Source organism: Pseudoliparis swirei, chromosome 24 (assembly GCF_029220125.1).
Source record: "Pseudoliparis swirei isolate HS2019 ecotype Mariana Trench chromosome 24, NWPU_hadal_v1, whole genome shotgun sequence".
Classification (NCBI taxonomy): Eukaryota; Metazoa; Chordata; class Actinopteri; order Perciformes; family Liparidae; genus Pseudoliparis; species Pseudoliparis swirei.
The window spans coordinates 28366090-28393503 of record NC_079411.1 but is presented as its reverse complement, the minus strand read 5'-3'; the positions used below and the strand labels follow the sequence as shown (position 1 = coordinate 28393503).

Genomic DNA, 27414 nt, shown 5'->3' with positions numbered 1-27414 from the left:
TTTCATTTGAAAAATATAAAACTTTAATAAAGGCTACATCTCTCAATAATTACAATAATTATAGGTCCATGTAAATCTTTAAATGAAACTCTTTTATATAATGTATAATTTACAGTTTTAGATATAATGAAACCAACAAAACAAAAAAAACAATAAAAAGGCTGCGGTGTAAAAAAAACATCATGATTACAGGATATTATTAAAAAGCATCAAAATATCTTTTCCAACATAAAAACCCTTCTGAAAACCGAGGGATATATATTAAGACCCTGAAACAGGGCAGCACATGGTACGGTCCATGTAGGCAGAGATACTGTGTGTGTGTGTGTGTGTCAGTATCCATACTTCAAATGCATGACATCATGTCGACGGGAGCTCTGCTCGACACGACGTTACCGTGACAACGTTCATGGACATCGGAGCCACAACTCTTCCACGGTCACTTCTTCCTCTCTTTTCTTTTCGGGTGTTTTCGTCGTCCTCGGCGACTCAAACTTCTTCTTCGTGAGTTTCTGTGAGCGTGTAAACACTGCGCCGTGATGAGGGCTGCAACAACGAATCGATCAAATCGATAAAAATCGATTATTAAAATAGTTGGCAACGAATTTCATTATCGATTCGTTGTGTCGCGCGATTATTACGGCGCTCAATAAGTCGCGGAGTATAAACAAAGTTGAGTTGAGAAAGAGGAGAGACGCTGCGTTGTGAGAGCCAATCAGCGCTGAGCTGCTCCTCTGTATCGATACTAAAAATATGCGAAATCACATCGTGTTCAACGTACGGGTACTTTGTTAGCATCGCTACACCGTGCAGCGTGACAGCAGCAGATGTAGCGGACTAACATTCAAGCTAACCTAACTTCCCAAACGCTGTTCACATCTGAACGCTGATTGGCCGAGACGCGACACGTCCCATCAAAGATGTTTTATTGCGAAGAAGAGCACCACTTCACATTTTCTCCGCGTCTCACTGTAATCTCAACGGCAGCGGGCCAGGTGACCACAATAATAAATCGGAACGCGTCTCTGATATTGTTCAGGGGGCCACATGGGGACCACTGCTCAGGAGAGGAACGCTGTCTGTTTGTGACGGGTTCATCACCATGGTGACCAGTGAACAGGTTCATCACCATGGTGACCAGTGAACAGGTTCATCACCATGGTGACCAGTGGATCTCCAGGACCTTTCCATGACTTTAAACCAAATTTCCATGATTAAACATTTTGTGAAAACTCTGTCGATACGTGACAAAGTGAGAAGATGTAGTATTTAAAATAACAATGAGAATTCCAAAGCATACCGTATATATACCGTGTAAATTAACATTTGAATGAAACAAATTTGCATTACTTTTCCAAATATTTTGGGATTTTATTTTGTTCAACTACTTTTCTAGGCCTGCTAATAGCCATTTAAAAATTCCATGACTTTTCCAGGTTTTCCATGACCGTACGGACCCTGTTTTGAATAAAGGGTTGAAAATTAAAGTTTTTTTATCCGATTAATCGATAAAATAATCAACCGATTAATCGATTATCAAAGTAATCGTTAGTTGCAGCCCGAGATGAGACGCTGCAGCTGTTTGACCCCCCCCCCTCGTGCAATGCCTGGTGCAAAAACAAAGGCACAACAACAACAAAAGAGTGAGCTCTGTCGCCGGACTGAGAGTAAAAGAGAGAGAGAGGGAGGGGACGAACGAGGGAATACAAACAAACAGCAGCATATGTACGACTGGGATGGACCATTAAAGTGTGGGGGGGGGGGGGGGCTACAAGGCGGTGGGAGGTGCTAGGCTGGACTCACATCCTTCTGTGTAAAGTAAAAAAACACACACACACACATATCACCGCGGGATTCTCCCAACATTCAAAGCAGCTTGCCCATTGGCTGGAATAGGGAGAGGGGGCGGGACAAAGGGAAAAGGAGTGGGGTTGGTTTTTTTCTTTTTCTTTCAATAAATACTTAAAAACGTTTAAACTCAAGACAAAAAAGCATCGATATATATATATATAAAATACATGTATACATATATATGCATGTATTATATATATATAATACATGTATATATATATACATATATGCATGTATTTTATATATATATAATACATGTATATGAGACGTCGGGGTGTAACGGTAAGAGCGGCGGGTCGGCGGCGGCGCTAGTCCGTTGTTGCACTTGAACGCACCGTCAAGTCTCTCATCGCGACACAAACAGTCGTCTTTATCTTCAGTGGTTATATTCAAGAAGAGGCGGTCCCCCCCCCCCCCCTCCAATCATCTTCATCATCCTCATCATCCTCCATCCTCGTGCGTTGGTCTTCTTAAAGTCTCTCGTTCCCGTGTGTTGCTAAGGCTGATTGGTTGATAAAGTCAGGGGGGGGGGGACCCTCCTCCTCCTCCTCCTCTGGGTTTTTTCGACATACTTCATTGGCTCGTCTTCCTTCAAACACTTCCTCTTGTGCTGGATATATTAACTCTGTTTAGCTTAATATTAAGAAATAGAAGAAAAAAACAAAAAGCAGAGTCCAGAGTCTTTGTTGTTGTTTACAAAGAGTCTCTCCCTCTAGTCCATCCGCTCCACCTTGCCCAGCACCTTGCCCTCGTACACGGGCAGCACGCCGGCCTCCTCCCACACCTCCTCGAACACGGCGCCGCACTCAAACTCATCGCTGGCCTTCTTGAAGTAGTACCTGAGGAGAGAAGAGAGAGAGGGAGAGAGAGGAGAGAGAGAGAGGGAGAGGGGGAGAGAGAGAGAGAGAAGAGGGAGAGGAGAGGGAGAGGGAGGAGAGAGGGGGAGAGGAGAGAGAGGGAGAGGAGAGGGAGAGAGGAGAGAGAGAGGAGAGGGAGAGGGAGAGAGGAGAGGGAGAGAGAGGGAGAGAGGAGAGAGAGAGGAGAGGGAGAGAGAGGCGATTAGATAACAGGGTTCATCCACATGACCAATGAACAGGTTCATTCACATGGGGACCAATGGGTTTCCAGGACTTTAAACCAAATTCCCATTATCAAATATTTTATAAATCTTGGTGTATAAACATGAAAAAGTGATCAAATGTCGTATTTAAACTAACAAAGAGAATTCTAAAGCATACAGTAAAGAACCTTAAATGACTCAAATGAATGAGACAATAGTTTAGATTCAAAGAATAAACATGTATGTCTTTTCAGTTAAGGTGCGTTCACTTGCAGCGCGGAAAAATGTGCGAGTATGAAAGAGCGTATGGCGGCTTATATTTAGAGTCATTCTTTTAAAAGCATATTCATTATTTAAAACTCATCATAAATGAACATATGAATATAACAATATTTTACAGGACTTTTCCAAAAATTTGGGGATTTTATTTTTTTCCAAGGACTGGAAAGAACATTTTAAAATGTCGAGACTTTTCCAGGTTTTCCAGGACCAGATGAAATCTGATGAAATGTCGCGTGTCGTGCGGAAGTGAATAAAAAGAAGGAGAGCATCTGATGCGCCTACACAACGACCTCCATTCACTTCCTTTAGTCCAAAACACACACACACACACACACACACACACACACACACACACACACACTCACACACCCCGAGAGCCAGAGATGGATCCTTAAGTCGTATCCTTCAATGCATCCTTGCACACTTCAGAGGGCGAAGCCTGACTCCACATCACACCGCTGAAGAGTTTAAACACTGCATGTGTGTGCGTGTGTGTGTGTGTGTGCAGGTGTGTGTGTGTGTGTTCAGCCATGTGTGCTTGTCTCCTGATCCACTCACTGCTGACCGTCCTCCAGATACAGATCTGTCCCGCACGGTCTCATTAAAGTTGAAGGCTTAATTAGAGGATGTCTTAAGCCCCGCCCCCTCCTCAGCATTGCCCCCCCCCTCCTGTCCAATGAAGGGTCTTTCTGTCACACAGCCTGGCAGTTCAGGTGCCCGAGAGTCTGCCTGTGAGTGCAGGAACACGCCCCTATGTTTCTCTCTTATCCACACACACCATCACACACACACACCATCACACTCACACACACACACCATCACACTCACACACACACGCACAGCGGGGTAGCGTGGAGGCCTTCTCTGGCTCGGCGAGTGTGTGTGTGATAGGTTGGATGTGGGCCGAGCCTGAGGGGCTTTACCCTGTGAGGGGGGAGGGGGGGGGTCTCCCGGAGGTCACAGGTCACCCAGCTATAGCCCACTCTTCTTCTTCTCCTTCTCTCAAGCGGAGGTAACTCCAGGGTGAGCGCGGTGCCGGTGACTGAAGTCTCCCGGAGCCGCCGAATGATTCCTCCTCTGTGTGTGTCTGTGTGTGTCTGTGTGTGTCTGTGTGTGTCTGTCTGTGCCTGTGTGTCTGTGTGTGTGTTCAGACTACAAGAAAAAACGGGAGAATTCAAAAAGCTGTTTTATGAGCAATCCCATCGGCTGAAGAGTCATTCAGACAACAGGAGGGGCGTGTACACACACACACACACACACACAGATTGTAATTACACACAGGACGAGGAGGAGGGCTGCATTCCCGCTGCTGCAGGACGTTCTGCTGTGTGCGACGGCCTCAGAGTGACAGAAGGAGTCTGACTATTGTAAAATGTTTGATGTGCCCTCTCTCTCCCCCTCTCTCTCTCCCCCTCCCTCTCTCTCTCCCCCTCTCTCTCTCCCCCTCCCTCTCTCCCCCTCCCTCTCTCTCCTCCCTCTCCCCCTCCTCTCTCTCTCCCTCCTCTCTCTCCTCTCTCTCTCTCTCTCCTCTCTCTCTCTCTCTCCTCTCTCTCTGCTCCCTCTCTCTCTCCTCTCTCCTCCCTCTCTCTCCCTCTCTCTCTCCCCCTCTCTCCCTCTCTATCTCCCTCTCCTCTCTCTCTCCCTCCCTCCCTCTCTCCTCTCTCTCTCTCTCCCTCTCTCTCTCCCTCTCTCTCTCTCCCCTCTCTCTCTCTAACATCTGGCCCTGATGTTGTCTGGCAGCGTCGCCGCGTACTGTTCTCCACTGTACCGCTGCCATGTCCAAATTAACCAACTCCACACGGTTCTGCTGCCATTGAAGCCAGACGCCCCCCACACACACACACACACATCCCCCACACACACACACACACATCCCCCCCCCCCACACACACACACACATCGCGGTGCAGTGACTTGTTTGCCGGCCTCCTTCCTTCCCTCTCTCCTCTCTTGCCTAACAAGCAGATGTGGCTGTAAACTTGTGGTGACGTCATGGACACACACACACACACACACACACACACACAGACACACACACACACACAGACACACACACCTCCGCAGCGCTGGAACAGTGACTAAATGGCGCCTCATTTAAAAGCCGCGTTGTGTTTTAAGTCCTTCTCTTCTTCTTCTGACGTGTTTTTGCCGTTCAGTCGTTCATTAAACGAAGACGTTTAGATTTTTAATGTCCCATGATGCAACAGTGCGGAGGAGGAATGTGAAGGCCTCGCAACCAGTCTTTGTACACAAAATAAAAAAAATGGCCTGAGCTTCAAAGCCACATTTATTAAGAGCTGCTTTACCGGGGAATTAGTACCAGATGTGGTGGGAAAGAAATGTTGCTCTAGAACCCCCCCCCCCTCTCTTTCTCCTCCTCCTCACCCCCCTCTCTTTGTAAGCTCTGAATATAGTGGATCAACCCAGTTTCTTTACAACTATCAGGCTCCAGTATTTCACACTCGCACAGACAAGAGTAAACAAGCACAAGCACAACAACAACAACTAATCCTACTCCACCCTCCATTCAAATAGCAGGGTTCATCCACATGACCAATGAACAGGTTCATCCTCATGACCAATGAACAGGTTCATCCTCATGACTAATGAACAGGTTCATCCACATGACCAATGAACAGGTTCATCCACATGAACAATGAACAGGTTCATCCACATGACCAATGAACAGGGTTCATCCTCATGACCAATGAACAGGGTTCATCCACATGACCAATGAACAGGTTCATCCTCATGACCAATGAACAGGTTCATCCACATGACCAATGAACTGGTTCATCCACATGACCAATGAACAGGTTCATCCTCAAGACCAATGAACAGGTTCATCCACATGACCAATGAACAGGTTCATCCACATGACCAATGAACAGGTTCATCCTCATGACCAATGAACAGGTTCATCCACACAACCAATGAACAGGTTCATCCACACGACCAATGAACAGGTTCATCCACATGACCAATGAACAGGGTTCATCCACACGACCAATGAACAGGTTCATCCACATGACCAATGAACAGGTTCATCCACATGACCAATGAACAGGTTCATCCACACGACCAATGAACAGGGTTCATCCACACGACCAATGGGTGTCCAAGACTTTAAAAAACTAATTTCCATGACCGAATATTTTGTCCTGTCTTTTCAGTTAAGGTGCGTTCACTTGCAGCGTGTAAAAATGTGCGCTGTGAGTATTGAGAGCGTATGGCGGATTATATTTAAAGCGTCATTCTTTTAAAAAGCATATTAAATATTAAAAAATATGTTTAAAATGCACACATATAACACATTTACATGACTTTTCCAAAACTTTTTGGAATATTTTTCCCTCTTTAGGACTTTTTCAGGCCTGTAAATAACCATTTTACAAATCCCATGCCCTTTCCAGGTTTTCCATGACCCTACTAACCCTGGAACATCTGCGAGTAAACTTCTTTTCCCCGAGTTCGAGCCGTGATCGGTGTCGTGGACTCGTATTTACCGGTAGTTTCCCTTCTTGCTCAGCTGCTCCTTGAAGTGAGCCAGGGTGAGGCAGTGCGTCTTCATCATGCTGCGGTAAGGAATCTCCTCCCCGCAGAAGAAGTAGGTGACCATCAGCTCCTTAGACCTGGAAAACATCAACAACAACAACAAGGTTTTTAAAACGGCTGCAGTTGAAGGAATCAGATGCTTGAAAGTAGAGGAAGAAGTTTAATGAATTAAAGACGCCAAAAGGTCACCCAAAGGTCGAATAATTAACTCTACATGTGCAAAGAGGGCAGATAGAGTTGAGCTACCAGGGGCTACTAAACACAGTGAGTCTACTGGTGTGTGTGTGTGTGTGTGTGGTAATCTGTATTAAAGCACTTTTAATCTTAAATGATTAAAGAGGAGTTCAAAGCTCTGCTGACTCACGTCTCTTTGAGGATTTGAGGGCGGAAAACCTCAAAAAGTGTTTTTTTAAGTGTATGAGAAATCAGATGTGGGAAGCTGAATAGATAGAAAGTCGTTATGAAAAGTTAAAGGCAGAGAAAAGAACGGCGTACTCGTCTGCGTGGAGAACGCCGGCCGGAGGGCCGCTGCCTCCGGTGGGGATGGGGGGGGCTGGATGGACCCGGTCCCTCTGGAGGACGATGGGTCCTGTTGAATGCCTGTTGAAATAAGAGCAGACACCAAATGACTAATGAACAGCTGACATGGGGACTAATGAGCAGGGTTCATCCCCACGACCAATGAACAGGGTTCATCCACATGACCAATGAACAGGTTCATCCACATGACCAATGAACAGGGTTCATCCACACGACCAATGAACAGGTTCATCCACATGACCAATGAACAGGTTCATCCACATGACCAATGAACAGGTTCATCCACATGACCAATGAACAGGTTCATCCACATGACCAATGAACAGGTTCATCCACATGACCAATGAACAGGTTCAGCCACACAACCAATGAACAGGTTCATCCACACGACCAATGAACAGGTTCATCCACATGACCAATGAACAGGGTTCATCCACACGACCAATGAACAGGGTTCATCCACATGACCAACGAACAGGGTTCATCCACACGACCAATGAACAGGGTTCATCCTCATGACCAATGAACAGGTTCATCCACATGACCAATGAACAGGGTTCATCCTCATGACCAATGAACAGGTTCATCCACATGACCAATGAACAGGGTTCATCCACATGACCAATGAACAGGGTTCATCCACATGACCAATGAACAGGTTCATCCACATGACCAATGAACAGATTCATCCACATGACCAATGAACAGGGTTCATCCACATGACCAATGAACAGGGTTCATCCACATGACCAATGAACAGGTTCATCCACATGACCAATGAACAGATTCATCCACATGACCAATGAACAGGGTTCATCCACATGACCAATGAACAGGGTTCATCCACATGACCAATGAACAGGTTCATCCACATGACCAATGAACAGGGTTCATCCACATGACCAATGCACAGGGTTCATCCACACGACCAATGAACAGGTTCATCCACATGACTAATGAACAGGTTCATCCACATGACCAATGACCAGGGTTCATCCACATGACCAATGAACAGGTTCATCCACATGACCAATGAACAGGGTTCATCCCCACGACCAATGAACAGGGTTCATCCACATGACCAATGAACAGGTTCATCCACATGACCAATGAACAGGGTTCATCCACACGACCAATGAACAGGGTTCATCCACATGACCAATGAACAGGTTCATCCACATGACTAATGAACAGGTTCATCCACATGACCAATGAACAGGGTTAATCCACATGACCAATGAACGGGTTCATCCTCATGACCAATGAACAGGGTTCATCCACATGACTAATGAACAGGTTCATCCACATGACCAATGAACGGGTTCATCCTCATGACCAATGAACAGGTTCATCCTTATGACCAATGAACAGGTTCATCCTCATGACCAATGAACAGATTCATCCACATGACCAATGAACAGGGTTCATCCACATGACCAATGAACAGGGTTCATCCACATGACCAATGAACAGGTTCATCCACATGACCAATGAACAGGGTTCATCCACATGACCAATGAACAGGTTCATCCACATGACCAATGAACAGATTCATCCACATGACCAATGAACAGGTTCATCACCATGACCAATGAACAGGTTCATCCACATGACCAATGAACAGGTTCATCCACATGACCAATGAACAGGGTTCATCCACATGACCAATGAACAGGTTCATCCACATGACCAATGAACAGGTTCATCCACATGACCAATGAACAGGGTTCATCCACATGACCAATGAACAGGTTCATCACCATGACCAATGAACAGGTTCATCCACATGACCAATGAACAGGTTCATCCACATGACCAATGACCAGGGTTCATCCACATGACCAATGAACAGGTTCATCCACATGACCAATGAACAGGGTTCATCCACATGACCAAGGAACAGGGTTCATCACCATGACCAATGAACAGGGTTCATCACCATGACCAATGAACAGGGTTCATCCACATGACCAATGAACAGGTTCATCCACATGACCAATGAACAGGGTTCATCCACATGACCAATGAACAGGGTTCATCCACATGACCAATGAACAGGTTCATCCACATGACTAATGAACAGGTTCATCCACATGACCAATGAACAGGTTCATCCTCATGACCAATGAACAGGTTCATCCTCATGACCAATGAACAGGTTCATCTTCATGACCAATGAACAGGGTTCATCCACATGACCAATGCACAGGGTTCATCCACACGACCAATGAACAGGTTCATCCACATGACTAATGAACAGGTTCATCCACACGACCAATGACCAGGGTTCATCCACATGACCAATGAACAGGTTCATCCACATGACCAATGAACAGGGTTCATCCCCACGACCAATGAACAGGGTTCATCCACATGACCAATGAACAGGGTTCATCCACATGACCAATGAACAGGGTTCATCCACATGACCAATGAACAGGTTCATCCACATGACCAATGAACAGGGTTCATCCACACGACCAATGAACAGGGTTCATCCACATGACCAATGAACAGGTTCATCCACATGACTAATGAACAGGTTCATCCACATGACCAATGAACAGGTTCATCCTCATGACCAATGAACAGGTTCATCTTCATGACCAATGAACAGGTTTATCCACATGACCAATGAACAGGTTCATCCTCATGACCAATGAACAGGTTCATCCACATGGTGACCAATGGGTGTCCAGGACTTTAAAACCAGATTTCCATAACCAAATATTTTGTCAAAACTTTTGGGATTTCCCCCCCCCCCAGTCCTGGAAATAACCATTTTCAAATTCCATGACTTTTCCAGGTTTTCCATGACCGTCTGACCCCCGTTGAGTGAATCTGTGCGTACCTTTGTTTCGGGGGCTTGGAGACCTCTTCTAGCCGGCGGCAGGCCTCCTCCAGCTGTGCCAGGGTGTTGGGTGGGGGGAGGGGCGGCATGGCGGGGTCCTGGATGAACGGGTGGCCCGGGTGGTGCCCGCGCAGGTGAGCCCCGCTACCGATGCCGCCTCCGCCCCAAGAGGAGTGAGTCCGCCCGGGGGGAGTCTTGTTGGAATCCAGCGGGTTGGACTTCTTTAGGCCTTGAGTGCTGCTAGGAGTAAAAGAAATGGGTCAACCACGAGCCGGGAACTCGAGACGGCAACGCGGACGCCGTGGCGACGCCGGACCGACGCTCACCTGTGTGGCTTGTGCTTCCCTTGCCTCTCGCTCTCCAGGATCCACTGCCACACATTCTGAGAGCGGTCGGTGGCGTCGAGCGGAAGACGCGGTGTGGAGGCGCCCTCATCGGTGGCTTTGAGAGGCCGTCTGGACAAAGTGCTGCAGCGGCTGCAGAGAGAAGAGAACATTAGACAGGGTTCATCCACATGACCAATGAACAGGTTCATCCACATGACCAATGAACAGGTTCATCCACATGACCAATGAACAGGGTCATCCACATGACCAATGAACAGGTTCATCCACATGACCAATGAACAGGTTCATCCACATGACCAATGAACAGGTTCATCCACATGACCAATGAACAGGGTCATCCACATGACCAATGAACAGGTTCATCCACACGACCAATGAACAGGTTCATCCACATGACCAATGAACAGGGTTCATCCACACGACCAATGAGTTTCCAGGACTTTAAACCAAATTTCCATGACTAAAAATGTTGTGAAACACGAGTATATAACATTAAATGACAATAGTTTGATTAAAAAAATAAATATGGATATAAATCTGTAATATTTTAATCAAACTGTGTAAATTAACATATGAAGATAACAACATTTACATGACTTTTCTTTAAAAAATTCTAAATACTTTTTCTTTTCAAGGACTTTTCCAATCCTGGAAATAATCATTTTAAAATTCCATGACTTTTCCAGGTTTTCCATGACCGTACCAACCCTGCTTAGAACAAACTCTTTCATCTAAAAGCTGCTAACGTACAAAGACGACTGATGAGTCTCGGCAGAGTTTAGAAGCTACCACTCACGCGGGGGTAAAGTCGGAGTAGTTGGCGCCCCCTGGTGGGCAGAGGCACTGCACGCGCCGCGCCGCCTCGGCCTCGATCTGCTCCTTGGTCCTGAGGCCGGCGTGGTGGTGGTGGATGTAGTGGTGGTGGATGTGCTTCGTGGACTGCTTGGCCGTCATCGGAACCCTGTCGGCCCCTGCGTACGCGTCGAAGAAGGGCCCGCGGCGGCAGCCGACGGTCGCCGCGGCGACGTCCGTCCGATCCGGGGAGCGCGAGCGCGGCGAGTGCCGGACGACGCCCGGCGACTGGCAGCCGGGCGTCTTCAGGACGCGCGACAGGTGCTCATCCAGGATGGCCTGAGGGTCCTCCTCGCATTGGCTGCCGGGCGGGAGCAGAGGGTGATGGAGGGAGGGGCTGCCGGCGAGGTCAACGCCATCCTCACGCTCCTCCTCCTGGACGGGCAAAGAAAAGACAGGGTTCATCCACATGACCAATGAACAGGTTCATCCACATGACCAATGAACAGGTTCATCCTCATGACCAATGAACAGGTTCATCCTCATGACCAATGAACAGGTTCATCCACATGACCAATGAACAGGTTCATCCACATGACCAATGAACAGGTTCATCCACATGACCAATGAACAGGTTCATCCACATGGTGACCAATGGGTGTCCAGGATTTTAAACCAGATTTCCATGACTTTTAAAGGATTTTCTTTTTTGCAAGGTCTTTTCCAGGCCTGGAAATTAACTTTTTTAAATCTTATTCCATGACTTTTTCAAAGTTTTCCACGTTTTCCAGGTTTTTCATGACCGTACGAACCCCGAAAGAGACAAAAAAAAGTTAAAGGCAATTGGGAACGGCAGCAGGGAACGCCCGGATAACTGGATTTAAAAAAAAAGTTTCCCTTTTTCTCTTCTTCTTTATCTCCGCTAACAGGCTTCGGGTGCACTTCATCTATAATGCAGAGCGTGCCTGCGCTACACAGAGAGACTGGCACTACACAGGACTCAGCAAACGTGCCACTGGAGAGTTCCTTAAGTGCTGAAACAATTTGAAGGAGCTTCAAGTGTGTCGAGGAACATAAGTTTGAAAGTTTTCCTCCGGATGAAGGAGAGAGGAGGACCGAGAGGAAGACGCAGCTAAACAGAGACAGACTTCCCGAATCCCTCGCTCCTTCCTCCTCCACACACTGAAGCTGCCGTCGAGGCGTTTGTCGCGCGGTGTGGAAGTTCGAGGTTCCGCGCTCGTACCTCCTGGATCTGCTGCAGCCGCTCCTCCAGCGAGCTCATGGCGTCCTGCTCCCGCTTCAGCTTCTCCAGCCGCGAGACGAGCTGGGCGGCGAAGGCCGAAGGCTCCACGGGGGTCATCTCCTTGGGCAGCCGGTGGGTCCTCTGCATGGTAGACAACACACGGGGGGGGGGGGGGGGGGCAATGAACAGGGTTCATCCACATGGCCAATGAACAGGGTTCATCCACATGGGGACCAATGAACAGGGTTCATCCACATGGTGACCAATGAACAGGTTCATCCACATGGGGACCAATGAACAGGGTTCATCCACATGGTGACCAATGGGTTTCCAGGACTTTAAACCAAATTTTCATGACCAAACATTTTATAAATCTCGGTGTATAAACATGAAAAAGTGATACAATCTCGTATTTAAACTAACAAAGAGAATTCCAAAGCATAACCTTAAATGACTCAAATGAATGAGAGACAATAGTTTAGATTAAAAGAACTAGACATTTATGTCTTTTCAGTTAAGGTGCGTTCACTTGCAGTGGGAAAAATGTGCGAGTATGAAAGAGCGAATAGCGGCTTATATTAAGAGCGTCTTTCTTTTAAAAGCATATTCATTATTTAAAACTCATCGTAAATGAACGTATGAATAGAACAATATTTCCGTGACTTTTCCAAAACTTTTGGGATTAATTTTTTCCCCCAGGACTTTTCCAGGTTTTCCAGGACCCTGATTAATCCACCGTCTGCACCTCGTTCCAAAAAGCTCCTCTTCCTAATCCAGACGCCCTCGAGCTAAAAACCCATCCCTCCCTCCCAGAGATCTCCTCGTGCCCTTGGCAGTGCCAGGCTGGTGGGCGAGGAGGAGAGGGGGGGGGGAGGGAGAAGGGAGGAGAAGGGGGGAGGCCCCCTGCCTGCGCCCTCTGTAGCCCCACCAAGCCATCAGCTAGGATGCCTCTGAAGTCAGCACACTTCAAAGGGCCCTTGTCAAACATCAAACGCACACTAGGGGTGGGAGGGACACGAGGCTTTAAATCTCCGAATAAAAGCCAGATATCGACGGAGAAGAGAGAGAGAGGGAGGGAAGAGAGAGGGAGGGAGGGAAGAGAGAGAGCGAGGGAGGGGAGAGAGAGAGAGAGAGGGGAATACAAAAAAAAATACAGGGGGACAAAATTAACACCATGAAAAAAAGAGGGTGAGAGTATTGAGATGTGCGTTCGTGAAGTGGCAGAATGAGAGAGAGAGGAGGTGGGCAAAGAGGGAGGGAGAGAGAGGAATAAAGAGAGAGAGAGAGGGACACACAATTAACACCGTGAAAAAAAAGAGGGAGAGAGGATTGAGATGTGTGTTCGTGAAGTGGCAGGGAGAGAGAGAGAGAGAGGAGGGAAAAGAGGGAGAGAGAGAGAGAAGGAGGGGAAAGAGGAGTCAAATACTAGAAAGATCTGAGGGGAAGTAGTAATTTATTTCCCGGCTGCTCAGAGGTAGAGTCACATTACTTCTTTAACTATATGCACCGGCTTCTCTCTCTCTCCTTTTCTCCACCTCTCTCTCTCTCCACCTCTCTCTCTCTCTCCCTGTCTTACTTTTTTCGTTATTTGGCACACTGGCTTTCTTGATATTGACTCTTTCTGTGTGTGTTGTTGTTCCTCTCATCTCTTTGTAGCCACGATGAAGGGATGGAAGAAGAAAGGAGAGCAGAGCTGCTGGCAAAAGGAGGCCCCCCCCCCCCCGCTGCCTGGGGCTGGTGCATCATGGGAGACGGAGCCATCTCCAAATCAGGAGGGAGACATTAAAGGAGCGCAAGTGGTAAAGGAAAGGAGGGAGGGGGAAAGATTGAGAGAGAAAAGAGAGGAAGAGAGAAAGGCAGAACTGATACAAACTCTGTGTTCACGAGATTATGAATAAATCATTTTACATTTATGTTCTTGCCCAAAACACGTTGACCAATAGATTTACACGACTTTAAACCACATGTTCGTGACCAAGCATTTTGTGAAATCTCCGTGACTACATGAGTATATAACCTTAAATGAGACAGTAGTTTTATTAATGGAATAAGCATGTATATAAATGTTCATTCTTTTAATAAAACTGCGTAAATTAACATATGAATGTAACAACGTTCCCGTGACTTTTCCAAAACTTGTGGGATTTTTTTCCCAGGCCTTTTTTAAATTCCATGACTTTTCCAGGTTTTCTATGACCGTACGAACCCTGAGAACAGACCCGCCTCCTCCTAACCGACTTTAAGGAAGTAGAACTCAAAGAAGTAAGACTTAAGGAAGTAGGACTTTAAGGAAGTAGGACTTAAAGAATGTATAACTTTAATGAAGTAGAACATTACGGATAGATGACGTAAAGAAGTAGGACTTAAGGAAGTAGGACTTAAAGAAGTATAACTTAAGGAAGTAGAACATAAGGAAGTATAACATAAGGAAGTATGACTTAAAGAAGTATGACTTAAGGAAGTAGGACTTAAAGAAGTATAACTTAAGGAAGTAGAACATAAGGAAGTAGGACTTAAAGAAGTATAACTTAAGGAAGTAGAACATAAGGAAGTGTAACATAAGGAAGTAGGACTTAAGGAAATAGGACTTATGGAAGTAGGACTTATGGAAGTATAACATAAGGAAGCAGGACTTATGGAAGTATAACATAAGGAAGTAGGACTTATGGAAGTATAACATAAGGAAGTAGGACTTAAGGAAGTAGAACATTAAGGATGTATAACTTAAGGAAGTAGAACTTAAGGATGTATAACTTAATGAAGTAGAACATAAGGAAGTATAGCATAAGGAAGTATAACATAAGGAAGTATAAAATAAGGAAGTAGGACTTAAAGAAGTAGAACTTAAGGAAGTAGAACATTAAGGATGTATAACTTAAGGAAGTAGAACTTAAGGATGTATAACTTAAGGATGTAGAACATAAGGAAGTAGAACATAAGGAAGTAGAACATAAGGAAGTATAACTTCAGGAAGTAGGACTTCAGGAAGTAGGACTCACAGGGAAGTGTGGCAGTGCGGTGTGGCCGTTGCTCTTGAGGCTGCGGTGGATGTCTCTCTGCAGCTGCTTCTTGGCGCCCAGATTGTAAGGAGGGATTCCATCTCTGAAACAAACACGTCACACGTTAACATTTAAACAAACAACAACAACCTCCTCAAGTTACCGCTTCCTTCACGCTTCATCTTCAGTTTATTACCATCATTCCACCTCTTCCTCTTCCTCCTCCTCATCCTCTTACCCTTACTCCTCTGCCTCTCTAGTCTCCTCTACCTTCCATGTTTTCATCCATTCTTCTTCAAATCAGGAGGTCACCTGTGGCCCTTATATTGCTAAAGCCTTGATTCCAAATTGCACAACAGCCGTGGAAATGGAAGTTTTGCCAATTGAATAGCAGTGTGTTCTGTCTGGACACAAGGAGGTTTTGGCATTGATGAAGTGTGCAAAGTAGAGAGGATGGTGTTTAGTGTTTTGAAGAAAGTGTGGCTCACAATTGAAATCTGTGTCTCAAGCAGATACTTGTGCTTATAGTTTAGCAGAATTGGTTGAGGGAGTTGGCACATGAGTTACAGGTTGTGGTCATTGGGTTATAAGTTCCAGTTTTTGTGTGTAATCAATCGAGAAAAACTGTAAGTCGGGACAATTATCGAGGCCGTTTCTGACCTCGCCCAAACGCTACGTCTTCTTTTCTGCCGCCTCTTTGAAATCTCACACTCGTGCACACGCACACACACACACACACACACACACCCCGCTGCCATCTTCCGTTTGGCAAGCGCTGCGCTTGCGAAGCCTCTGATCTCGGCAACATCAAAAGGCTGGTTTGTAAGATAAGGTAATGTTTGAAGTCGGCGCAGCAGCATTCCCCAGCGTCCAAGTCAATCCATAAATAAGATATAAGCGCAAAAAAAGAGAGAACCCACTCCTCCTCCTCCTCCTCCTCCTCCTCTTCTTCTCGTTCTTTATCTAGTAAAATGAGATTCAAATGTGCACCGGGCCTTTGTAAACCGCTGTAAAAAAAAAAAAAAATTACAAATAAAAAGGACACGGTAATCAAATTGTTTCCTCGAATGAAAGAGGAAGCATTTAAAAATATTTATAATCAAGTTTGGGGTGCGGAGAAATTAGAGCATGGTGGTGGGGGGGGGGGGGGCACAGACCTATTAAAGGAATATTAATCTGACACATGAAACTCTGGATCTATTTTTCTATTGTGTTCCTAAACAAGTTCTGCAAGTGACAAGATGCGGCGCCAAGCTGCAGCAAGGTGTGTGTGTGTGGGAGTGGGGGGGGGCGAGTCTACTACCAAAATCAATGCTCCACCAACCGTCCCCTCGAGGTTGCGAGCCCCAGAGGAAACTCCAGAACCCCAAAACATCCGAACGCTCCCGACTTCCTGATCGCCAACGATGTTGATTTATTATTATTATTATTATCAATCCCCCCCCCAAAAAACCGGCTCCGCCCCGGAGAGCCGAGCGCGTGACGGCCGGTTTGCTTTGTCCGGGTCGGGGAAAGAGAAAACCGCCGCGGGCCCTCTCACTTTACGGGGATCTCCTATTCAGTTGTGCAAGTCATTTTCAAAGCCCCCCTCCTCCCCCCCCCCCTAAACTCCCCTCACCCAACAATAGGCTGAAAGCGATTCGGTTAAGCCTTTTATTCTCCGTGTACTTTATTCTCTCGCTCCCTTTTTGCACTTCAAGCCTCAACCACTCGCTCACTCCTGATTGGCCGCGGCGGCGCTGGAGGAAAAAAAAAGAAGCCCTCGTCTGGCCAGGGGGGGGTGGGGGGGGGGGGTTGTTCCTCATGCCTGGTCCCAAGGTCTGGCGGCGAGCGGCCCCTGTGAACGCCTCGCAGACACATGATCTCAGCACGCCGCGGAGAGGAAACCGACCCGCCGTGCGCGTAAGCCTCCTTTCATTTGGTGCCAACACTTTTTTTTTTCAATGAGTTTGTCTTGAGGCCCAAATGGCCGTTCCACCCCCCCCCACACACACACACCCCTCCTCCAAGCTCTTCAAAGGGAGGGAAAAAAAGCGATTAGATAATATGAAAAAACACAAGTCTGTTGTGGCAGAAGGTGGGTGGGATGGATACATTGCAACGCCCCCCCCCCCCTCCCCCCGCCCACATCGAGACGGTCTCCCTTTTCTTTTCTTTTTTCCCTCCAGTCTGCAACGCATCAGAATGAACTTCAAACGCTCCTCAGACGTGATGACTTTCCCAGAGCCGAGTCCCTCGAGAAACCACCGATCACGATTACCTGGAGTCGATCACGGGGGAATAAAACACTTTACGGACCATTACTTCCTCCATTACTTCCTCCATTACTTCCTCCTCGGCCTCAGGAAGTGCCGACTCTGGGACAAGGGCCCCGAAATATTGTCCTTCGCACCCTCAGAACGATGTCGACTGACCCTCCGGGTCCCGCCCGCTGTGAGACACGACTTTAAACCACACATGACCAAACATGTCGTGAAATCTCCGTGACTACACGAGTATATAACCTTAAATGAGAGACAATAGTTTGATTAAAAAGAATAAACATGTATAGATATGTTTATTAGTTTTGTGAATAAAACAACCTGTTCCTGACATTTCCAACATTTTTGGGATTACATTTTTTTAGGACTTTTCCAGGCCTGGAAATAACTTTTTTATTCCATGACTTTTCCAGGTTTTCTATGACCGTACGAACCCTGAGAACAGACCCGCCTCCTCCTCACCGACTTTAAGGAAGTAGAACTTAAAGAAGTAGAACTTTAAACAAGTACTCTGATGATTCTGCAGTGGTCGGGTGTATTAGGGATGGACGGGAGGAGGAGTACAGGGCAGTGGTGAGTGACTTTGTAAAGTGGGCCGATGAGAACCACCTGCGGCTGAACGTGGCCAAGACCAGAGAGATGGTGGTGGACTTCAGGAGGAAGGCGACAGCTCCTACACCTCTGAGTGTCCTGGGAGTGGACGTGGACATGGTGGAGGAGAAGTACCTGGGCGTCTCCTCCAGCAGCCGACTGAACTGGAAGGCCAACATCAACGCTGTGTACAAGAAGGATGAGTCACTTTTTCCTGAGAAAGCTTGATCCTTCAACGTGTGCAGCAAGATGTTGGAGTTGTTGACTCAGTGTTGTGGCCAGTGTGCTGCACTTTGCCATTGTCTGCTGGGGAGCAGCATCCGAGCGGGGCCGGTGACACCACCCTTAACAAACTGGTTAGGAAGGCTGGCTCCATCATCGGCTGCCAGCTGGAGCACCTGGAACAGGTGGTGGAGAGGAGGACGTTGAAGAAACTGGTGTCCATATTGGACAACCCGACCACCCTCCACCACCTCCTACAGGGACAGAGGAGTTCTTTCTCCAGACGTCCTCACCCTCCGCTGCCACAAGGAGAGATACAGGAGAACATTCCTGCCGACGGCTATGAGGCTCTACAACAGTTCACCTCTTGCCAGATCACCCTAACCCTTCTTATATTTTGTGTTTTGGTTTTTTATTCTTGTGTGTTGCTGCTACTGACTCGACAAATTTCCCCTTGGGGATTAATAAAGTATATATCTATCTATCTATCTATCTATCTAGAACTTAAGGAAGTAGAACTTTAAGGAAGTAGAACTTAAGGAAGTAGAACTTTAAACAAGTAGAACTTAAGGAAGTAGAACTTTAAGGAAGTAGAACTTGAAGAAAGTAGAACTTTAAACAAGTAGAACTTAAGGAAGTAGAACTTTAAGGAAGTAGAACTTAAGGAAGTAGAACTTTAAACAAGTAAAACTTGAAGAAAGTAGAACTTTAAACAAGTAGAACTTAAGGAAGTAGAACTTTAAGGAAGTAGAACTTAAGGAAGTAGAACTTTAAACAAGTAAAACTTGAAGAAAGTAGAACTTTAAACAAGTAGAACTTAAGGAAGTAGAACTTTAAGGATGTAGGACTCCTAATCCGTCTCACTCTCCTATAACCCAGTTAAAGCTTCAACAGGTCAACAACTTACTGAACTCAAAGCACGCGACCCAAATACTCACAGAACAAGACCCCCATCAGACCATCAGACCACCGGACCATCAGACCACCAGACCACCAGACCACCAGACCATCAGACCATCAGACCACCAGACCATCAGACCACCAGACCACCAGACCATCAGACCATCGGACCACCAGACCATCAGACCATCAGACCACCAGACCACCAGACCACCGGACCATCAGACCACCAGACCACCAGACCATCAGACCACCAGACCACCAGACCACCAGACCACCAAACCATCAGACCATCAGACCATCAGACCACCGGACCATCGGACCACCAGACCATTATTACAATTATTACCATTATTACCATTATTACAAATTCCATGACTTTTCCAGGTTTTCCATGATGTCTGAACCTGTAGGAACGACTCACAGCGTTGTCCAGGTCAACTGGATGTAAATGAGCCCTTCATAAAGTACACAACAGAGACACACTCACAGGCTACACAACAGAGACACACTTACACGCTACACAACAGACACACACTTACACGCTACACAACAGAGACACTTATAGGCTACACAACAGAGACACACTTACACGCTACACAACAAAGACACACTTACAGGCTACACAACAGAGACACACTTACACGCTACACAACAGAGACACACTTACACGCTACACAACAGAGACACACTTACACGCTACACAACAGAGACACACTTACACGCTACACAACAGAGACACACTTACATCGCTACACAACAGAGACACACTTACATCGCTACACAACAGAGACACACTCACAGGCTACACAACAGAGACACACTTACGCTACACAACAGAGACACACTTACACGCTACACAACAGACACACACTTACACGCTACACAACAGAGACACACTTACACGCTACACAACAGAGACACACTTACACGCTACACAACAGAGACACACTTACACGCTACACAACAGACACACACTTACACGCTACACAACAGAGACACACTTACACGCTACACAACAGACACTTACACGCTACACAACAGAGACACACTTACACGCTACAACAGAGACACACTTACACGCTACACAACAGAGACACACTTACACGCTACACAACAGAGACACTTACACGCTACACAACAGACACACACTCACAGGCTACACAACAGACACACACTCACAGGCTACACAACAGACACACACTCACACGCTACACAACAGACACACACTCACAGGCTACACAACAGACACACTCACACGCTACACAACAGACACACACTCACAGGCTACACAACAGACACACACTCACAGGCTACACAACAGACACACACTTACACGCTACACAACAGAGACACACTTACACGCTACACAACAGACACACACTCACAGGCTACACAACAGACACACACTTTCACGCTACACAACAGACACACACTTTCACGCTACACAACAAAGACACACTTACAGGCTACACACTTACACGCTACACAACAGACACACTCACAGGCTGCTGTCCGCCGTGGCGTCGTCCGTGGGGGCGTCGCTCGAGGCCTCGCTGTCGTTGCCGCTGGTCGCCGGCGCGTAGACGTAGCCGGAGTTCACGAAGTACGGGGAGGCGGGGTCGCCCTGCCGGAGGGCCCTGCAGACAGAACCCAGGGATTAATGTGAGGAACGCCCCCTGGTGGAGAGATGTGGTATTAAGTGTTCTTTGCTTTCTGTTGTTTATTTTAGGGGTTTTGTTGATTTTCGGAGGAATGTGACAACGGATATGAAGAGATGGAGGTGTGGCTTATCTTCTTTATTTGGACTCTTTCATGTCCCTCACGGGGTTTTATTTGTATTTATTTTGGGGGGGGGGGGAGCCCAAGTGAGCAGCCTGCCTGTGTGTGGATGAACGACAGCGTTTCCCCTCTTCTCCTCCTCCTCCTCCTCTCTTGTGCCATCTCCACACCCTTTGGTTGGGGCTCCTCCACCCATTCTCAAAACTCCTCTCTCTCTTTCCTCGGAGTGTTTTCTCCTCCACTTCTATCTCTCCCTCTCTCTCATCCAGTCTGGGGCCCCTCCTTTCCTTTCTAAAGTCTCTCTCTCTCTCTGTATTTATACTCTCTCCTGCTGTGTTGCATTCCTGTGTCAGTATAGCGAAGGGGGGGGGTGGACAAGGAAGAGGGAGGGGAAGAAGAGGAAGGGGGAACTTGAGCTTTAGAGAGAGGGAGAGAGGGAGAGGGGGAAAGGGGGAAGGAGGGCCCCTTTCTTTATGAGAAAGCCTTCTGCCGGCGGCTGAGAGGAGAACCCCAGCATGACGAAAGCCGAAGGCCCCGAGCACAGACCTGACCTTTGGAAGGTCCGCGCAGAGAGTCAGGTATTTAGCACAGCTGGGCTCTCTGTACCCCCCGCTCTCTTTCTCCATCTCCTTTCTTTCATGATCCCCCCCTTTCCTGTCTTACCCCCTCCTCTTGTCTCTCTCTCTCTCTCTCTACACCAAAGCATGCTTAGTCTCTGTCAGACAGATTTTCTTCTCTTCTCAAAGAAAAAAAGCACAGATGAAAGTGCTGGAAGAGAAACACGAGACACACACACACACACACACACACACTATGGCAAAGTGCAGATCGCTGGCTGAAGCTGCGGAACTGAGCTGTTTTGTTGTTGTTCTTTTTTCTATCACTTTGGATTTGGGCTTCTTGGAGACCCCCCCCCCCCCCAAGAAAAGAGTCTGTACAGCGGCAAAATTTGTTCCACATGTTTGAGATGGAAATTGTTTGACCTAAAGAGATGGGGGGGGGGGGGGTATGAGAAAGAGAGGGGGGTGGCTCTCTCTCCCCACCAATCTTCTTTTTCGTAAAAAAACAAGAATGCGAGGGGGGGCACCAGGAGATGCTCATATGTCAACAAACCCGGATGCTTATTGGTTCCTGGCCCTTTCAAGAAGCGGAGCCGCAGTGCCGCGATGTTCCCTCACATCTGCTCAGGTGGAGGAAGCGATCCTCCGGGAGCGTTTAGGCCGATTATTAAGACTCGCTCTGTTATTAAAATGACGGGGAGGAAGTATTTTAATGTCCGGTCCCTCTGGATGTTCAGTGGACTTGAGAGGGGGGGGGGGGGAGGATCATCTACGAGCCGCACGGCAACAACAAGGCCGCCGCCGTCGACTGCATCCAGATGTGAGGACAGAGTGTACAACTTTTCTTTTTCTTTTCTTTTTTAAAGTGCCCTTTGATGCAAGCTGATGCATAAAATCCTTCTTTTTTTAAATTTATGTTCCCGGCGTGACGAGCGTTCAGCTGTCGGTCAGCGTGTGGGACGACGAGCTCGGGAGGAACGCGCTTTCATCTCGGACCGAGAGAACCGTATTTCCGCTCGGCACAAAAAAAGAAGAAGATCCGACTGCCTTGAATTCTCTATGACTATATAGAGCTTTTTGGAGTCGAAGAAGAAAAGAAAAAACCCCAGCATAACTTCACAATAGCATAATATCGTTTCATCTAGAGCTCCAACAGACACGAAAGGGCTTGATGTCTGAATGTGTGCCGGCACCGGAGGAAGAGTTTCAAAGCACAGGAAACTTGGGCAAGCCGGCAGAGGGCTGCCTGCAAGACACCATTTACTTAAAAGGAAGGCTCAGATCCATTGATGTTTTTTCATTTTTTTTCACCCCCTCCTCCACCCCTCCAACCCCTTGACTAACTGCAAGGCAGGAGGGCACAAGTACACAGGCATGCTCCTCTGAGACCCTTTGATCAAGAGCCTTTATATATAATATATATATATATATATATATATATAAAGGCTCTTGATCAAATATATATTTATTTATATATATATATATTTACATATATATATATATCTGGTGCATCATAAAAACTGCTAACTGCAACACATCCACTGGTGTAATTAAGGACTCACACACACACACACACACACACTATCATGCCATGACCTCTTACCTGCAGCTGGTCTCCAGCACCTCGGCCGCGGTCCGGATGGTCGCGGTGGCCCTCAGGGTTTTCGCAGAGAGTCCCACCACGGACCCCAACGTGCTCCCCTTCAGGTCCCCGCAGCTCCACTCCTCTTCCTCGATGAGAGGAGGAAGGTAGCCGCACACCAGCTTCAGGCTGCCGAGGCCTCCGTGGCTCATGTACGCCGCGTTCTCGCAGCCCGCGCGGACGTACTCGAGGTAGATGTCAGAGGTCAGGAACATCTGGTACGCGTTCTCCTCCATGTCGGACTGGACCTCCGTCTGCGCCTGGTCGAACATGGCGGAGTCGATGAGCTGCTTCTTGATACTGTCCCTCATGAAGGTCTTGGTGGCGGGCTTCAGCTGCTTGGCCACGATGCTGTTGGTCTCCACGTAGCGCTTGAAGATCACTTTGGCCACCCGCAGCGTTTTGGTATCCTTTAAGTCCATCTGCCGGAAGCCGTTGCAGGCGAACCAGAAGTCCAACGTGTCCACGCAGTTCTCCCGCTCCAAAAAGGTCCGGAAGAGGTGCGCGCCGTCTTGGTCCCCCAGGAGAAAGTGCAGAGACTTGGTCCACCGGACTAAAGGCGAGTCCGGGGACGCGCTGCCCTCCGGCTCCCCGAGTCCGTCCTCGTTCCTCCGCGGCGTGGAGCCGGGAGGGGAGAGGCCGTCTTTCACCTTGCTCTGCTGGGCTCTCATGTTGGCCGATCTGCTGGCGTTGTATCTGCACGACGCCTCTCCCTCCTCCCCCGGTACCGGAGGACGAGGAGCATCTTCTCGGAAGCTGCCGCCGCCGCCGCTGCGCTCCGCCAGCGCCCTGCTCATGACTCCAGCTCCGGCTGCCGTGTGGAGAGGAGTGCCGTCGCGCCTCCCTTTTTAATCCTCCTCACTCTCTCTCAAAGCAGCGGGGGATCTTCTCAGCTCCACTTCACTCTGGAAAACACAAAAAAGTATTGATCTAATCAAAGCCAGATCCGGCTGAACTTCAAAATGAGAGACATCAAGTAAACAGTCCTTTTCAAGAAAAGAAAACCTCACTGGGTTCACGAGAGAAAGGGGACATATGAAAGGCTCTGTTTCCGTTTCATTTATCTTTTTATAATCTAAATGAGAGATCAACCTACATTCCCAACGTGCATTGATCTGTCACATCATAAACACATTTGTACAAGAGGTAATCATCTCTCAGTCTCTCGTTCCTCCACAAACAACTCGCTGTGGCTTACACGTGTTCTCCTAACGAGTCCATGTCACAGGCTTCAACTCCAATTAATTACCAATCTGTTTCCTCTCTCACACGCACACACACACACACACACACACACACACACACACACACACACACACACACACACACACACACACACACACACACACACACACACTCGGTTTCGTTTCCACACTTGTTCTCACCATCCCATGAATGCATCGGATCTGCACCGCAATGACCCCTAAACGCAGTAATAACAAAACAATATAATTATTTTTTTAAGAAGCCCCGCGGGAAAAGTTGCTTGAACGCACCGCGATCAATCGGCTTGAAAACTGCCCCTGAAGATCCGGCTGTTACGGGGCATTAATAAAGAGAAAGCACCCGTAACGTACGTGAACGCAACGCGGCAGAAACTCTCGCTATAAACGGATTAAAAATATATATTTATTCAACCGGAGCCGATAAGCGCCAACATGTAACTTATTACCGCAAACGATCCGCAGATAATGCGACACAAACTGCGTGGTTTGCGTGGTGGAAAGAAGAAGACAAATCCTCCACGATGTGTCACGCAGTCTCAACCCGGGCAACGCAACTCTCTCTACGGTAAAATACCCGGTGCTCACATCCAGTGGGTGAAAGGAACCGTGCGTAAAAACTACCACAACCTACCATCGCAGAGCAAATCCAGCCATAGTAACCCAAAAAAAGAAAAAAAAGAGTTGAACTATTACTCCGTTTACAGGATAGATGAATACAGTCCCGAACTCTCCACAGCGGTACATCCAGCACACGAAGAAACAAAGCGACGATTTAAAGCCTTCCGTCGTGCCACATGTGTCCAAAAAATAAACCACGCGCGTGGAGTTCGATGCGCCCTGTTCCCATTCAACGACTGACCTCGGAGGAGGCAGGCTCGGTCCCTATGTAGATCATCGGGGGTGTCACAATCTGGAGGAGGTAAAAAAAAAGAGGCGGTGGAGGAGGGGGGGAGGCTCCGGTTGAAGAATACATCCCACTTTCTTTCCCAGCTAGAAGACCCGCACCGCCCGACAAATATTCGTGTTTTTTTTATATAAGCCACACATTCACACACACACACACACACACACACACACACACACACACACACACACACACACACACACACACACACACACACACACACACACACACACACACACACACACACACACACACACACACACACACACACATAAGCTTCTTATCTATCTCACCGTATTTCTCGCCCACAAACAAGAAACACAGCCCCGCATTTCTCAACTTCAAAGCTCGCGCAGCAGCACATCAAAGCGGCCGAGAGAGAGAGAGGGGGGGGGGGGGAACAGCTTCCCGACAACTTACCATCCGTGTAGCCGAGCGGAGCCTCTTTTCAAAAGTATTAAAGTAGAGTCCACAACAGGCTGGGCTCTCTGCCCCGTAACGTCCTGTCGCAAAAATAAAAACACAGCTCCAAATGAAAGAGAGCGCGAGAGAGAAGCGTTTCCTCCCCAGGTAGTGCTTCGAGAAGTCATCCAGCAGGCGGTATAAATCCTCCGGGCTGTTTCTAAACCAACTGGGCTGAAGGTTTAACTGTTGGACTTCAAAGTAACGCACCGCTGACCTGGTCCCGGAAGACACATAAAGGAAAGAAAAACACCGCGGCTCATCTCCGCTGGCGAAGAAATGGAATAAAATCAACAATAAAACGATAAACGAGATAAACGGCTACAATGCATTCCGCTGGTTCCTGTGTGAAACACCCTCCGCGCGCACTCACGTTTAATACACTTTGTTTTCTAAGACAGGGGGAAGGTTTTTGTGTGTGTTTTTACATGCATGCTAGGACCTTATCAAAGACAAGCAATCTGGAGACAACTCCCCGAGGTCGCGTCACGAAGCGATTGATCCGCCGCGCCAATAGCGTTATTCCCGCAGTCCGTCTGTGCATGACTACACAAGAAGTTTTCAACGGGAAACACAAAAGCAAAACAACAGCGAGACTTTTGTTGCCTCTGGCCTCGAGTGACAGGAGGCAGCTCGGTATGCTCACACGGGGGAAGAAGCCGTTATGACCGGGTTAACGACACTTACGGTTCATCCTGGAATGCGCCGCCCGCCGCACAACAAAGCGGCGGCAGTTTGGCCGCATGTATGTCACTTCAGTAATATGCCATTGTGAAATTGCACATGCACCGCAGTATGGGGAGTGGCGCTATATTATGTGGCGTTTAAATAACATTGCGCAATGTCCACAATAGTTTTTTTAAACATAAAAAGTAGTTTTAGCACTGATTTGATCATTTGAAAGTGTGAACTGTCAAAAAAAAAGTTATCTATTAGTCACAGGCGTTTAGCCACAGAGACGTCAAGCTAACACAGTCGCCAGTTCCACACTCAGGGAAAATGGCACAGCATGACGTGTTGATTGAAATTGGGACCGAGAGCAAAGGCAGGAGCTGTTTCTCCAGTCCATTAGATAGATAGATAGATATATACTTTATTGATCCCCAAGGGGAAATTTGTCGAGTCAGTAGCAGCAACACACAAGAATAAAATAAAAAACCAAAACACAAAATATAAGAAGGGTTAGGGTGATCTGGCAAGAGGTGAACTGTTGTAGAGCCTCATAGCCGTCGGCAGGAATGTTCTCCTGTATCTCTCCTTGTGGCAGCGGAGCGTGAGGAGACGTCTGGAGAAAGTACTCCTCTGTCCCTGTAGGAGGTGGTTCCCTAATGTCATTGTGACAGA

The 27414-nt window shown here is 47.5% G+C and overlaps 1 protein-coding gene across 3 annotated transcripts; it reads right to left on the bottom strand.

Moving 5' to 3' along the window:
• LOC130190427 (axin-2-like) lies at positions 1-26339 on the bottom strand. Of its 3 annotated transcripts, none has more exons than XM_056409836.1 (11): positions 26029-26339; positions 23440-24383; positions 21000-21134; positions 15521-15623; positions 12522-12662; positions 11283-11713; positions 10466-10615; positions 10140-10379; positions 7244-7348; positions 6700-6825; positions 1-2690 (listed from the first exon to the last, which is right to left on the bottom strand). In XM_056409836.1, exons 2-11 carry the CDS (start codon positions 24273-24275, stop codon positions 2564-2566), a joined length of 2394 nt encoding a protein of 797 aa, XP_056265811.1. In that variant the 5' UTR covers positions 24276-24383; positions 26029-26339; the 3' UTR covers positions 1-2563. The 3 variants fall into 3 exon arrangements, with proteins under 3 accessions (XP_056265811.1, XP_056265810.1, XP_056265812.1); XM_056409835.1 differs by lacking the exon at positions 26029-26339 and adding an exon at positions 25336-25557; XM_056409837.1 differs by lacking the exon at positions 26029-26339 and adding an exon at positions 25336-25557 and having other exon boundaries at positions 10140-10376.
• Between the last annotated feature and the right edge of the window lie 1075 nt (positions 26340-27414).

Bases quoted from the DNA above. Each gene is read 5' to 3' on its own strand.
- LOC130190427 (XM_056409836.1), bottom strand. From the start codon at position 24,275: ATGAGCAGGGCGCTGGCGGAGCGCAGCGGCGGCGGCGGCAGCTTCCGA. The intron at 15,624-20,999 runs GTGAGTGTGTCT...TGTTTGTTTCAG, and splicing joins GCCACGGCGGACAGCAGCCT to AGATGGAATCCCTCCTTACA. The intron at 10,380-10,465 runs GTGAGCGTCGGT...TTTTACTCCTAG, and splicing joins GGGAAGCACAAGCCACACAG to CAGCACTCAAGGCCTAAAGA.